A 14616-nucleotide genomic window follows, 5' to 3' on the forward strand; every position below is an offset into this window, starting at 1 on the left:
GTCTGAAGAGCATGCCTCTAACTTCTCTGTGATTACACTGCATCAGAATTATTCGTCTGCTTCTCTGTTTCCCTACTGGACTGGAGTTCATAGAATACGCGTACTGTGTCTTATTCATCTCTGTATCTTTGGCTTCTAACACAGGGCATGGCTGGGAGAAGATGCTCCACATAGGCTTGTTGAACTAAAGAGAACTCAGTTCCTTGGTACAATCTACAGAGCAAATATTTTACAGGAGTAAAAAAGGCATACGTGCAACTCTCTAAGGCTACAATTCTCTCTCTCTCTAGTAAAAAACAGAGAGAGGGAGTCACAGTCTATGATTCACCATGCTGACAAATATGGAAATCTCCACCAAAGCCTTATCTCAGGCCTGCCTCTGGAATTTAGAAGGAAGCACTCATAAGGAACAAGCTGACAGATGACGAAAACAGAGAACCAGCCGCAAGGGAGTGAGACACAAGAAGGATGACATGTAATGTTCCAGGCACAGGGCTTTGTACATAGGAGATACTCAATGGATGGAAACTAATATTACTAGTTCCAGTCCTTGGTCAGAAAGAACCGCATGGTCTACCTTCATGACAGGTGGGATTTATATTTCGGGCTGCCAGATGCCATGCCCCCCCTTTGAAGTTCAGCGCTTGTGGTTACAGATGGGTGAACTCGGTGCAGCCACGAGAGAAACTTCCTTGCCCAAGCTATTACCCTATAGTACCTCTCAGGTGTCATTTGTATATTTGGAAATGCAGAAATATTGTCACCCTGGGAAGTATTCATGCGGATCGAGATTATGGAAAACCACTCTATCTGATTCCTCATCCACAGATACTATCATCTAAGTGGTTTCCAGTTCAGAGCCAGTCTGTTACAAGTCACCAGAACATTCTCTATTGAATATCAGAGTCGTTACTGAGAACACTTGTACTTCCCATTCCCATTTGTTTCGATGATCAGTAGCTCACTCTTTCCACAATTAAGCCACATATGTCAGTACGCTATTCAAAATGTGACCTTTGACTCAAATGGACGTCCACTCAAAAAGCTGTGAAAGCCTGATTAGCTTTCTGAGATATTTTACATTTTATTTTTACTATGAATGTCATTCACTGTGCTCTGGGCACACAAACTTGCATTCGGTAACAACTCTTCAGATCTGGGGAGATACCATGCCTCCTTCACTTCACGAGAGTCTACCAAGCAGCCTTGTTTTCTTGGTTATCATGTAATTCAGCTTGATTTCTTCCTCAGACTCCTCAGAAGACATTTCTTCCTCTTTAAAGGAATTTCCAAATCCCCTGTCTCCTCTTAGGAGATTATTTTTGATGCTATCACTGGCTGATGTTTTTACTAGGAGACAATGTCATTTGAATTCCTACTGACCATTTAGTCCTATTAGATAATTAGTGTAACACACTGGGTGAATCTATTACAGTTAAATAGCAACAAAGAACAATTGGTGTTGGTGATCATTTGTGTAGGCTAGCCTAGTCATTTGCTTGTTGCTTATTAACATGAAAGTCTGACATCTGTTAGGGCAATTTGAAAGAAAAGAATCTAGTTGCATTATTTAACTTATTTCATGAATCTTGACTTTCAATATAGAGCAGGTTTAGTTAACAGCATCCTGTCTTGTCATCAACTCATACCATTCTCATGAAGCCAACGCGATTATCCTTAACCACAGAAAGGCAAACATTCAGATTCACAGATTTTTCTGATTGTTGTTCTTTGTCAAAGATACTAGCTGTTGTTTGGTTAGAAGAAGACCATATATAGGTTTGCTCAGTTGCTGTGATTGGAAATATTCTATGGTTATAAATATTGGCAGGATATGTGATAACACTTAGTCTAGACAACATGAAGAACATTGGGATTCGCGGGGTGCTAAAAAAATATTTTTTCAGTTATTTTTGTGCAATAAAGATAAATAGCCACTCGATTTGTTGAGTCTCACTCAGCCTTGAAATGGATGAACTTTTTAAAAGGCCTGTGGTAATAATGATTGGCTAACTCAGGGAACACTTTCAACCCTCTTCTCTCTGCTACCTCATGCAGTAGAGGCTGGGAAGCAACATACTGACTTTCCCAGCATCCCTCGCACCTAAGATTGGCTTTATGATCTGGTTCTCACTGATGACATGTAACGTGAAGTCTATGGTGCGGGGCGGTGATTCTGAAGGAGTTTTTACTTTTCCTTGCACTTTGTGTCCCAAATGTAGCTGGGATGCCTAGAGTGGTGGGAATTAATTTGCAACCAGAAGTGACAAGCATGAGGACCAAAAAACAGGGTTTCGGATAGAATTGTTGAGCTGCTGCTTCTCTTTTATGTTTCCCTTCCTCCAGACTTTTAATTATATAAGATGACTCAATGACTTTATTCCTTAAGTCATGGCTGGTCAGTTTTGTTGTTGTTACTTGCTGCCAGGAGCAGCTTGTTCGGATAGGTCTCCACCAGTTTGAGGAGATGAGTCTACAATTATGTGAAACAGAAACAGAGTCCAAATTTACTTCCTTGAGAGTATTCTAAGCCAGCACTTTCCAGCAGAACTTTGTACGATGATGGAAAAAGAGGCCATATAGAATATGTGGCCACTGAGTACTTAAAATGGGGCTAGTGCAATTGAGGAAGTGAATTTCTAATTTTCTGTAGTTTTCGTGAATTTAAATTGAACCTGAAATAACTACATGGGACTAATGGCTATCATGTCAAACAGTACAGATCTAAAGAATCGCTAGCCTATAAAAAAAATACGCAGATTACTATAGCTCTCTCTCGAAAATTCAGCCTCTAACTTTATGTATGTTATTGTACAAGCCCAAGAATACCTCATTATGGAAAAATGATGACTCAGTGGGGCTTTACATAGTGCCACGTTTGAAGGTTGCTGAACAATATTTAACTTGCGCATTAGCTAACTACACAGAACTGACACTAATTTAAGCATTTTACTGACAACTGTACAACTGACATTTTACTCTCAGTTATCACTGACAACTAACTGTACTGAAGGATGTCTTTCTGGAATAATACTCTCATTCAGACTCCACTCATCCAGCTATTTGTTAAGACTTTTGTATTCCCAATTACAACAGAAAAGAATAATAATGGTGTGCCAGTCTCATTAAGCTGTGAGGGTATGATAACTCTCTGAGATCAACTGTAAATTATAGTTGGGAGAAGGCAGCTGGGTAAGCTGGAAAAGCAGCCGCAAAACATACCAACATGGCTCTAGGAGTGGTGAGATACTGAGAGTTGGCAGCTAAAGGTACTCCAGGAAAAGGGCAGGAGCCGTGCATACTGATTATACCAGCCACCAGAACGCTGGAGGGCCGTCAGGCCCTAGAGGATGGTATTCAGTACTGTCTACTACACCCAAATGTGATTTGAAAATACGATTCTCTCATGACTTGATGTTTTGTGTAAAACTAAATAATCAGCATGCTTACATTTCACAGCTATTTTTTAGAGCCCAAAGAACAACTAATTTTGCAAGTGTCCACGGTGGCCCAGAGCTGTTAAAGTTATCACGTCTTCTATCTCCTGACAAGGACCACCGTCGCAGACAGCTACTCTATTACCAGCTACTTCCTGACTGCTGGAAACAGGTAAGCAAAATCCCTTTGTGTTAGAAACCTGAGTTCCTTCAACGTGGGCTCATGTAAAATTTTAGGACAGAGCTGACAAAGCAAAGGTATCTCTGAGAAAGGACTACCTATAATCAGGGTTCTAACAGAAACGATGAAGAAAATGAGGAGGTGAATTTGGCAAGCCGTATATACTTAATCTGTTTAGTTCTACGTGTAAAACATATCCAATTTAAAAAATATTCAATATGAGAAAGCTACCACTCCACACTTCTAACCAATGGTAGTGCTTCCTGAGACAGTTACAGAAACTGGATCAATTCAACGTTGATTTTTTCCGCAGAGAGAAATTATTTACACTCAGTATCATTTTCGTTTCATATTGACAAGGACTCGCTTATCAGTTGGCATTGCGTTCCTTTGCAAATACCTACGTTTTCTTCATAGGTTCGGCTTTGACCCATTTATTTTATGGTGGCTTCCAATGCCTAAGAAGATAAAGGTTAGCATGCATGAGAAGTTAAGACCCAGTCCTGGTAGAGGTGGGCATAAGACATGACCTTTAGGAACACACCGTGTCTGAAATAAGGTCGCATGTAGAAAACATCTCAGTGAAAGGCATATTGAGACATGAATTTTTACCTATGGTATGGCTCTGAAATGCAGAATCTGCAACTGTATCTTCTTCATCCTCTTGCAAGTGTTCATTTGCCTCTTTTATCTGCAGTAACAAGGAAACACTGTGAGTTCCTATGTGTTATATTAAATCGATTGTGTAATCCTCAGAATATTGGTACATTCCATAACAAACATGTGGGTGTGTATGTGTGAGTGTGTGTATATATATATATATATATATATATATATATATATATATATATATACACACACACACACATATTTTCTTCACTCCATTTTCCCCTACTCTATCACTTGGCTTTATTACAAGTTTTAATTATAAGAGCATATTTTCAGAAATATAACCCCAGCTCTGAAAGCAAGTTATAGGGTACCTGATTCTACATAAGATTTTTGAGATAACAGCTATAGTTCTTTTTAATACTTAATAAAGTCAGTAACACAGAACTGCTGGGAAAGATTAAAGTCTAAGGAAACATAATTCTTCCAGGGACAGTGACTCCACCACAAGTTATTTTAATGAGAATAAAGAAATACACTTAGATCTGCTGACCTTCTCCTAGAGTATAACTCTCTAAGAAAATGTTATTTTGTTGTTGTTCTTTCCAGAATGAAATGTGAGGTGACTATGATGTGTGCTCAGTGAACTAGAAGGCTGATACGTTTACCTAGATTTTTTTCAGGTCAGAAGCATCCGCCTTACATTTCAGCTGGGATATCCGGAGGCTGAATGCTGGAGAACCAAATGGAACTCCAGCAGGAATCTAATACAGTCACAGTAGTTTACAAATGAGAATTCTGAGATCCAGCAAGTTTCCTTAAACATATGTAAATGCCAACACTAAACCCAGGCCCCCTACTTCCCAATCTAGTAGCAGTAGTGATAACAATATCATGAACAATATCAATAACAATAAAAACAGCCAACATTTAACTACTATGCAGCAGGAGCTGTTTTAAGCCCCTCACACCTATGCTCTCCTAACCTTGCAATGCTAGGAGCTAAGTGCTATCGTTAGCTCCGTTTTGGACATAAGGGGCCTTGAAGAAACGGACAAGATAAGCAGTTGTCCAAGCGGTGGAACCAGGATTCAAACACAACAAATCTGGTTTCAGTGTTGTGTTCATTTGGTGGAACTTTGTTATTCTCAAATTTCCATGGGACTATGCCGGTGTAGACTTGGCCACAGGTCAGGACAGTTTATGGTCCTTGGCAGAATGACCCTAAGTAGCTCTTTGAAAATACATCCCAGCCGGTCACCTGGGCAGCCAACGATAATGATGAACTGTGCAATGAACGCGGTGGGGGGACATTAGAGGTTGTCAGTGGATTTGCTCGGGGGCTCGAGTGGAATGCCAAGAAACCATTATTTTATACTTACAATATAGAAAGTCATATGCTGGCCAACTGACCTTGAGCTAGACTTAGCGTTCTACTTTTTAACCTCTTATTTTTCATGACTAATGGATTCAGACCAATTATTTACATTTCATGACCATGGTTCCAATATCAGAATGTAATTGGTGCCTAATCCGTACATACTGAGAGCCAGGAGATGGAACACTCAGGAGTATGTCAATGACTGTCTGAACCCTGAAAGGAGAGGGTGTTAAGGGCTGCATACCCAGAGGCCACGCGTCATCACTTTCTTTCCCCATCAGCTGTCTGCTGCCAGCACTGCCTTGTTTGTTAGTACCTCCAGCAACATCAACCAGCCCTATTTCTCGTATTTACGGATGGCAGAGAGGAGAAGGTCTGTGCGCATCATCAAGACTAACGAGTTACTTATTCGCCTTCCAAAGTTCACCTAGCTCGGTGACCTCTTTGTGACAAAGCTACCAAGAAACCCAAAAGGAAGGAGACCCAAACACCTTAATTTCCATTAAGAATCCAACAGGAACTTTCTATCCTCATTTACAGAAGCATCAAGAAAATCTATATTTTCAGCCCGTTCCAATACCTAAGACAGGATGCTCCATATTCTCCCACGCCTGTTAGGTGAGATAGCATTTCCTTTGGGTTTTTCTAAATCAACCAATCTTAAACTTGAAGGGGTACCATGCTAACCTGCTAGAAAGTGGGTGAATCATCATCTCCATCAGCCTAGGAAATTCCGAACAGAAGAAGCTAATGATTACAATGAGGTTCTCATCTTGGAGATAAAGGAGAAGAGGCTTAGAGAGGGTTAGTGATCTGTTCGAGGTTATAAAAGGATGTCAGTTTTAGAGTGGGCACTCCTGACCCCTATTCATTGCTGTAATTTAAGTTTTCAGTGTGCTATCTTGTCACAGTCATCCCTTCCAGACCTTCCCAAGAACTACTGTACCTTTCTTAGTGTCTGGCAATTAGGTAGGCAGTATTCCAAATACACATAAACCATATTTTTATTTAAGAGTAGCAAAAAAGTTTTCTGTTTGTGTGTGTTAGTGCCCTGCTTCTCTTTCCTACTTGTTCCGCCGCCTTCGATGGGACTTAATCACCACCTCTGTCCAAGTATCATATTTAAGAAGGAAAATAAAAACCATCTTGAGGTCCTACCTGTCAGCTCCTTGTCAGAATTTTTCTACGGCTTTAAGTGCTTAATAGCAAATGCTAAACGTGGCCTCTTGGGTATTTATCAGAGGAACTGGGCTTGTAGACAGGAGTTTTTTCAGCTCTCCTGGGCTAATGACCCCTGAGCAGCGAATGACACATGAGGGGAAGTTTTGAATTGGAAGGGGATGGATGAAGAATCAACAAAGGAATGGAAAATGGGGGAGTGCCTTAGAATGGCATACTTGTCAGCTCTAATTATCCATACAAATAGATTTCAATGCAAAGTGGTGAGTAATTAAAGAAATCCATTTCCATATGGAAATGAGGGGCATAATTTATGTTGGCGGCAGATTCCCCTTGCTAATTGTATTTCTCATAGGCTGAAATTAAAATTAATTTTCACTCTTGATCACACAGTGGCTGTGTGTTGGCGAAAGGTTGTGGAACTTTCCTGGGGGCAAGGGCCTGCGAGCTCAAGATGAAGAATTTGCCGAAGCGAATTCTTCACGTGGCAAAGCACTTCACAGATGGGAATGGTCACAAAACCAAGAAGTTTGGCTCAGCAAACAACGGTGGTTAGAGACTCAGAATTTCTTCAGCCATCGCTCTACCAGGAACAGATACAAATCAATGCCAGTCATGTCCCATTTGGTAAGAAGCAGCAGGTGACTCGTGAGCAATGATGCGGGTTATTTTTGGTTTCAGTTTGCTGCCAGTACTTTGGGCACCTTCTAATGGTGCACCTCCAACTCTTGCCCATCTTTTGAGCTCTGCAGTTGTAGTCAAGAGCTGTACTAAATACCAGTCTCTAACAGGTAACCATTAAATGCCACTGTACCCATTATATTCTATTAACCTCTCCCATTAGAAAAGGCTGGGAGGAACGTGCTTACAAAGGACACAGGAGGAAAAAGGGAGACAATATTTCATTGCTGACAAATATATATACATAACTGCAGAATAAAACCCAATATTTGGGGACACCCTTCATTTGGAATTCTGTGTATATTTCTTCTCTGAATCATCCTAACAAGAAATGCATCCCGAGAAAAGAACGTTCTGATGTTAAAGCTCAGTGAAAAGGAAAAGAACGTAATGAACCTCTGTGAGACGAGAGAAGTGATCTTTGGAGGGAAACCTCCTGGAAGGCATTACCTTTAGAAGAGACAGTCATTTAGAAAACCCTGCAGGAGGAAGGCAAAATAGGCATGTTTCTTATTAGCATCCAAATAGGATTTAGAACAGAATTGTTCAATTAAAGATGTTGAAGTTATAAAATTTTGCAGAACTTAATAAGATGATAACAATTTGTGTAATTATTGTACTATTTTATGCTACTTCATCACCACAGCACAATTTTAATGGGATTGTATTTGATATTTTTTTATTAGCATATGTGATTTTTTCAGACTATGTGACACTGGGTGAAGAGGATACTCATAATTTAAATTAAAATGCCCATGTTAAAATGGCCATCTCTTTCCAGCTATATGATCTCATTAATTTCATTAACGATTTTTATTTTGTCCAGTGACAGCTCAATAAGGAGCTGTTCCTTGAGACTTCTCATTTCAGAAAATTACCTAAATCCACAGGAAGGAAGGACTTACAACATGTAGGAAGGAGTGTGCATTTCTTTCTGACTTATTTACTTAATACTGATGCAATCTTTTCTGGGGATGCCTTTTAACCTCTTATAATGATTTTGCAGAATTTAAGTAAAAGTGCAAAGTAACATGGCCCTTGTCTAAATTACACAAAAGTCAGAGCTAAGTGGTCTGTAAATGACAGCGTAAATGGGGACATAAGCCTCTAATTAAGGCTCTGAAAAGAGAAAAATATTTAATTCAGTAAAGCATTAATGAGACTTTTATACATACGGTAGAATGCATCTAGCAATCTTGAAAATGCATATGCAGTCACCAGTGAACTAAGTGGAGGTGTGCTACGTACATGGACTTGATATATGTATGGCAATAAGTTTTCTATTATATTACCACAGATTACAATAATTTAAATGCCTTAGGACCCTCATAGCTACATAGAGCCTTAGTTTGTTAAGGGCAAAGGATGACGGTATATTACGGTATAAGATTTTTGGGGTATTTTTGGCTGCACCTTGCGATACGCGGGATCTTAGTTCCCCAGCGAGGGATCGAATCCGCGCCCCCTGAGGTGGAAGTGCGGAGTCTTAACCACTGGACCTCCAGGGAAGTCCCTGGTATAAGATTTTTGAAGAGTGATTTTATTCAGGAAAAAAACGTGATATGTAATGCATTATGTGCAGCTATTGTTTTCACCCAAAATAACTACTGTGAGAAGAATTCTCTGCGACACACTTTAAAAGAAGCAGAAAGCAAATTTACCTTGAGCCCCAGGAGGGGAAAATTCCCTTCAACTCTTGATTTTAAAAGGTTCATGGGTACTCACATCAATGTGCTATGGTATAAGAGTGTATCTCATTTTGCATCTAATTTCCTTTCTATACAGGCTGATAACATACAATGAATAGGTTTTCACTGCTGTTCTTTTACTAGTCCCCAAGGGGACTATGGCCAATGTCCTTTCTGAAATTAGTAATTTTAGTCCGATCCCCATTGCCGATTATAGAGGTGAAAAAAAATTGCATTTTACCTTTGAAAAAATGACTAGCTGTTCAACTATCTAGGTTCATAATAGTCCTCTATATGGAAAGCTTCCCAGCCTGACTAATTTTCCTCTTGCAGCTAACTAGAAAATTAGCTTATCCCTATGGATGATGTATATTTGGTGGTTAGGGAATCCTTGTACTTCACAGAGAACAATAAGAGTGTTTCTTGCAGATATTCTGGAAGGACCAAAGGAAACATTATTACACTGTAAAAGACTTCAAATGAGAGAAGAAAAGCAAGGCAAATTACTTTAGCATTAGGAAGTAATAAGAAAGTAAAAATGAAATTGTAAAAGCTAAACAGGTTCTTTTTCTTTTTGGTATTTCTGTACAGTGAAGATATACCCCAAGCTGTCAGCACCATATTAGATGGGGCATAGTTAAATTGAGTGCCTCTGATAAGGGGCTCTGCCAGCCTATCAAAGTTTTAGATCAGTTGGATTGAATTTCTGGCATACTGCACACTTCCGCACGTTTATTCTCTCTCTTTCCTTTCAGTGACACTACAGAGGCAGCCTTAGACACACTTGTAATTTGTGATTTTATAATGCAAGGGACATCTATGTTTTCAAGAAGGCATGATACCATGGAAGCCAAGAGCAAGAAGTGGGGAAAAGAAAAAAAAAAAGCTTTTGCAAAGAACATAGTCTGCATATGATTTCAGAGGGTTTGGAAAAGAAAAAAAAAAAAAGAACTTGAAGCTCTTTAGAGTCAAGGGCTGTTTGAAAAAAAAGAGCATTTAAATGTACATTTGTCTCAAATTAAAGTGAAACTCGAAGGAACCCTAAACATCAATAATAATTAAAAACTAATAATGCCAATCACGATTACTTCTAAAATCTCCTCTACTCTTGAACCACCCCCCAAAAAAATGAGTAATTGCTTCATGTTTCAGGTTTTCCCTAGGAAAATGGTAGCACATAGTATATTTTATAATCCCTTTTATTAGAGCCCAAAAGTATATGGATACAGGAATTCTGAAAAGATACTGTTTTTTGCTCGAGTGCTTTAAAATTTACATAAAGGAACAAGGAATATCACCAGACCAGTGATGCAAGAACAGAAAGAACGTAAGGAGAGGAAGTTCAATTTAAGGTAATTTTAAAACAAAAATATTATTTGAAACTGGCATATCCTTGGGATATATAAAAATGCCTTTTATTCATTTTTTTAAAGGAAATTACCCCCTGAGTTCTGGACCTCATAATTAAAACACTAAACGATAGGGAGTCAAGTTCCAAAAAGGATAACTTTCTTTTTTTTTTCTCTTACATGTATTTTATTTTTTAACATCTTTATTGGGGTATAATTGCTTTACAATGGTGTGTTAGTTTCTGCTTTATAACAAAGTGAATCAGTTATACATATACATATGTTCCCATATCTCCTCCCTCTTGCGTCTCCCTCCCTCCCACCCTCCCTATCCCACCCCTCTAGGAGGTCACAAAGCACCGAGCTGATCTCCCTGTGCTACGCAGCTGCTTCCCACTAGCTATCTATTTTACATTTGGTAGCGTATATATGTCCATGCCACTCTCTCACTTCATCCCAGCTTACCCTTCTCCCTCCCCGTGTCCTCAAGTCCATTCTCTATGTCTGCGTCTTTATTCCTGTCCTGCCCCTAGGTTCTTCAGAACCTTTTTTTTTTTTAGATTCCATATATATGTGTTAGCATGTGGTATTTGTTTTTCTCTGACTTCCTTTACTCTGTAGGACAGTCTCTAGGTCCATCCACCTCACTACAAATAACTCAGTTTCGTTTCTTTTTACGGTTGAGTAATACTCCATTGTATATATGTGCCACATCTTCTTTATCCATTTATCTGTCGATGGACACTTAGGTTGCTTCCATCTTACGTGTATTTTAAATGATGAAAAGTTGTCCATGACAGTTACAGAAAATGGATGGAGTTACCTTTTTTGGAAGTTCCATTTATGTATATCTGTGTGTAAATCTGTGTGTGTACACACACACACTTTTTAACAAGAGTTAAATTAAACTCCCCACGAAAACTCAGATGTGGGAAATGTTTAGTGGGCGTCCTCACTTATGGGAAAGCTCAACAAGATTTGGGAAGAGTCATGGGACATTCATATTAAAATAGGAAATACAGGCTGTCTTCAAATGGCTCCAATCTATATAAATCCAGGATGGAAGTCATGCAATTCTGAGACAGCTAATCAGGATCGTTAGTTTTAAGTTCTTTTCCGTTTTCGCGAAGCTCTTTCAAATGCTTTCTGCTTTCAACTTCTCTTGGGAGACCCAGCTCTCAATCCTTAAGGGTGAGCACGAAGCATGCGTATTTGGAATTTTAACGTGTCCTCTTTATGAGATCCGGATTCTAGTGACTTTGGTTCTAATATTTAAACTCTAAAATTCTATCAGCGTTAATCTCAGTTGAATCAAGCTATACTCATCTGCCCAAACCATCCTTTTTCCTCTCCCCTAAAGTATTACTAAAATAGAAGCCAACGGCTAGTATACTTTTTTAGATGTTTGAGGATAGAAGATCATCTAGTCCAGTAAAAAGAAAAGTATAAACCAAGGAAAGTACTGCCGTCGCCTTCAAAACTGGTACCCAAAGAGGATCAAAGATCAAAGATAATACCAAAAGCCTCAACATCTGCAAATCTCTATTTCTACCCCACATTCTCCAAAACAATGTAGAAACTGTACTGTTTCACAGGAAAAAGCACCCCCTGATCACTTCCCCGAGACGGTTTCCACATCGGCGATTTTGCACTTCAATTTCCAAAATCCAGCCTGATCCTCTGCAGAGGACAATACTTTTGTGAGCTGAAATAACGTGCAAATTCTGTCGTTACTGTTGGAAATCACTCATTCCCGATTCAAGGGCGGTGGTGAACGGGTCTGGATTTCTGATGTAACTAAGAAACTTACAGCAATGGCCAAGCTTCTCACCCCAGCTTGCTGGAAACCCAAACAGCAGTCTGTCTCCATCTTTTAGAAGCTGATGGCATTCCCGGCCCAAGACCCCCGTGCCATTCTGCTGCCCCTGTGCTTTGTGACCATGTCGATGGCCTGGGGTCGGTAGTTTCGGAGCTCATCCCAGAGCTGGAATCTCTCTGTCCAGATTCACGATGGAACCAACAGATCAAGCGATCTTTTGTACAACCAAGGTCCAGCTGTCTACCTTGTCACGATCGATCGAGGTGTCTGAGGAATTAGGAATTCTTGGTTAGGCAGCACGTCTATTGCAAACAGAAGAGAAAACCCTTCAGGGCAGCGGGTCAAGCCAAAAAGGAAAGGAACTTCACGGGAGTGATGAAGGCGGTTCTTGACTGGACGGAGCTTTTCTCAAAGCGATGGGTGGATTTTGAAGGCCTAAGATGTTTTCTGGTTCATTTGTCCTGAAGCAATTCCTCCTCCTGTTGTACTGGAAATAGCTGGCCGCTCCCAGGGTCCAGGGTCACCACCACCACGGACACGATAGGAGACACAATTTTTGCTATCACGGTGCCTTGTGGGTTGCCGAACGAGGGATAGCTGTCTCCGCCGAGCGTGTTTCCGTGGCCGTCACGATGGGGGTGGCAGCTGCCGCCGCCTCCTGCGGGCGGCCTGGGCCCAGGCGGGTAGAGGCCGTCCTCGAGGTCCCTGTCGCTCAGGAAACCTGGGCAGCCTACAGAAGCCCCGACGTGCAGCCTGCACGGCGGACCACGCTAGCTCCGGGGCTAGCGCCCAGTCCCGGGACAGCCTTGATGTCCCAGCCGGGAGCATGGGGCACAGCTCCAGGCTCTGTCCCCTCTCCCTTGCCCTGCAGCATCCAGGCCTGGTTCCAAGGATAAGTTTCTTAAGTCTTAACACCTTCTGTCTTAGGTAGGATAAGTCGGTGTTTACAACTTTAGGAAAAATGCTTAAATCAAATCATCAAAATAGCCAATGTTCTCCTAAATTGCTCTGCACTTTTAGTTTTTACAATCATTTTCGTTCCTTTTTGCGTTGCTGGAAACGATGGAAAGCATCATCAGGACAAATTCCCAGCACAAGGGTGTAATTGGAAGATGACACTCGCAGCATCATTTGCCTGCACTGTGATTATACCATCCTTCTGAAAAGAGAACTACAAAGGCAGCGAGAGTGGAGGGAGCGAGGCCCATTCCGATCTAACTGCCGTCACTCTGCTACAGCGTCACCAAGATTTCCCTCTTTCTTCTCTTTGGCTTTAACCTTCTCTTTCCCCCGTACTCTCCTGCCTATACATTTTCATCAGCAAAGGGTAGACAGAACCCAACTAGCCCATCTCAGAACCTGACACTTCATAACCAGGATGGTAAAAGACTTACCAGGGAGCCTTTCGGTATTTCCATATCTGCTTTGGTTTTGATGTTCTTCTTGTGGGTTCCTTGAGTGCCGATAGAGCTGCCGGTGACACAAGAGCCCTGGGAGCTGCCCTTTAACACGCTCCTGCAGGAAACATTATTTGATCCACTTTCGGTCTGTTGAGCTGCTTTCTTATCAACTCTGCAGGTAGAAAGTCATTCCTCTGATCAATTACATTGCTCTTCTGCAATCGCTCTACTTTTCCCAATCCTTTAATGTTTAAAGTAACCTCCATGTGTCTCTTTGTCTTTAAACCCTTGAGTGATAAGTGTGTCTCACTGGCCTTGGTCAAATCTTCATCTGCTATTCCAGTAGTGTGTCAAATTTAGATTTGATAATGCAATGATTTATTTTTATGACTGCTTGTGAGATGGCGGGTGTGTGTGTGAGGGAATAGAGTAAAAACCACTGGGGAATGACTGCTAAATATATTTCTGGCTTAAGATCAGCAGAATCTGTAATTACCTCTGGAAAGTTTCTAAGTTTGCTCGGTACGATCAGTGGGGTCAGCATCCTTTAAAAACGTATGTGTAGTTTTCTTCCACTTCGTGCCATGTGGGTATATTCATGATTTCTACTGTAGGCTGGATTTCCATCAACCGTGATAAAACTTACCATTCTTTAATTTCAAAGACCACTGGTTTGGTTACCAAAGTAATGTGGACTAAATTACCATTTTATTGCTAACTTTTATTTCATTGTTTAAATTCTGGCTAATGTGTAAAAGATTGCTACGATGAATTTCTGCTTGTATGAGAAACATGCTTGACTGGTATTCAGTATGCAGGAAACAAACAACTCTCCCTGTTGGGGAGTGAGGAGAGGGTAGGGTTCTGCACTGCCCTCTACACTGCCACCCTC

The 14616-nt window shown here is 40.7% G+C and overlaps 1 protein-coding gene across 18 annotated transcripts in view; it reads right to left on the reverse strand.

Annotated features, from left to right (window-relative positions):
* The window catches only part of NCKAP5 (NCK associated protein 5), a 1134964-nt gene that overhangs the window by 82086 nt on the left and 1038262 nt on the right, over window positions 1-14616 (reverse strand). For all 18 annotated transcript variants that reach the window (XM_079924718.1, XM_079924716.1, XM_079924715.1 and 15 more), the window contains 2 exons: window positions 13719-13896; window positions 4231-4309 (listed from right to left, as the gene is read on the reverse strand). In XM_079924718.1, coding sequence (XP_079780844.1) covers window positions 4231-4309; window positions 13719-13896 — 257 coding nt within the window. The remainder of the gene's footprint in view (window positions 1-4230; window positions 4310-13718; window positions 13897-14616) is intronic.

This window comes from Stenella coeruleoalba (genome assembly GCF_951394435.1).
Source record: "Stenella coeruleoalba genome assembly, chromosome: 6".
Classification (NCBI taxonomy): domain Eukaryota; kingdom Metazoa; phylum Chordata; class Mammalia; order Artiodactyla; family Delphinidae; genus Stenella; species Stenella coeruleoalba.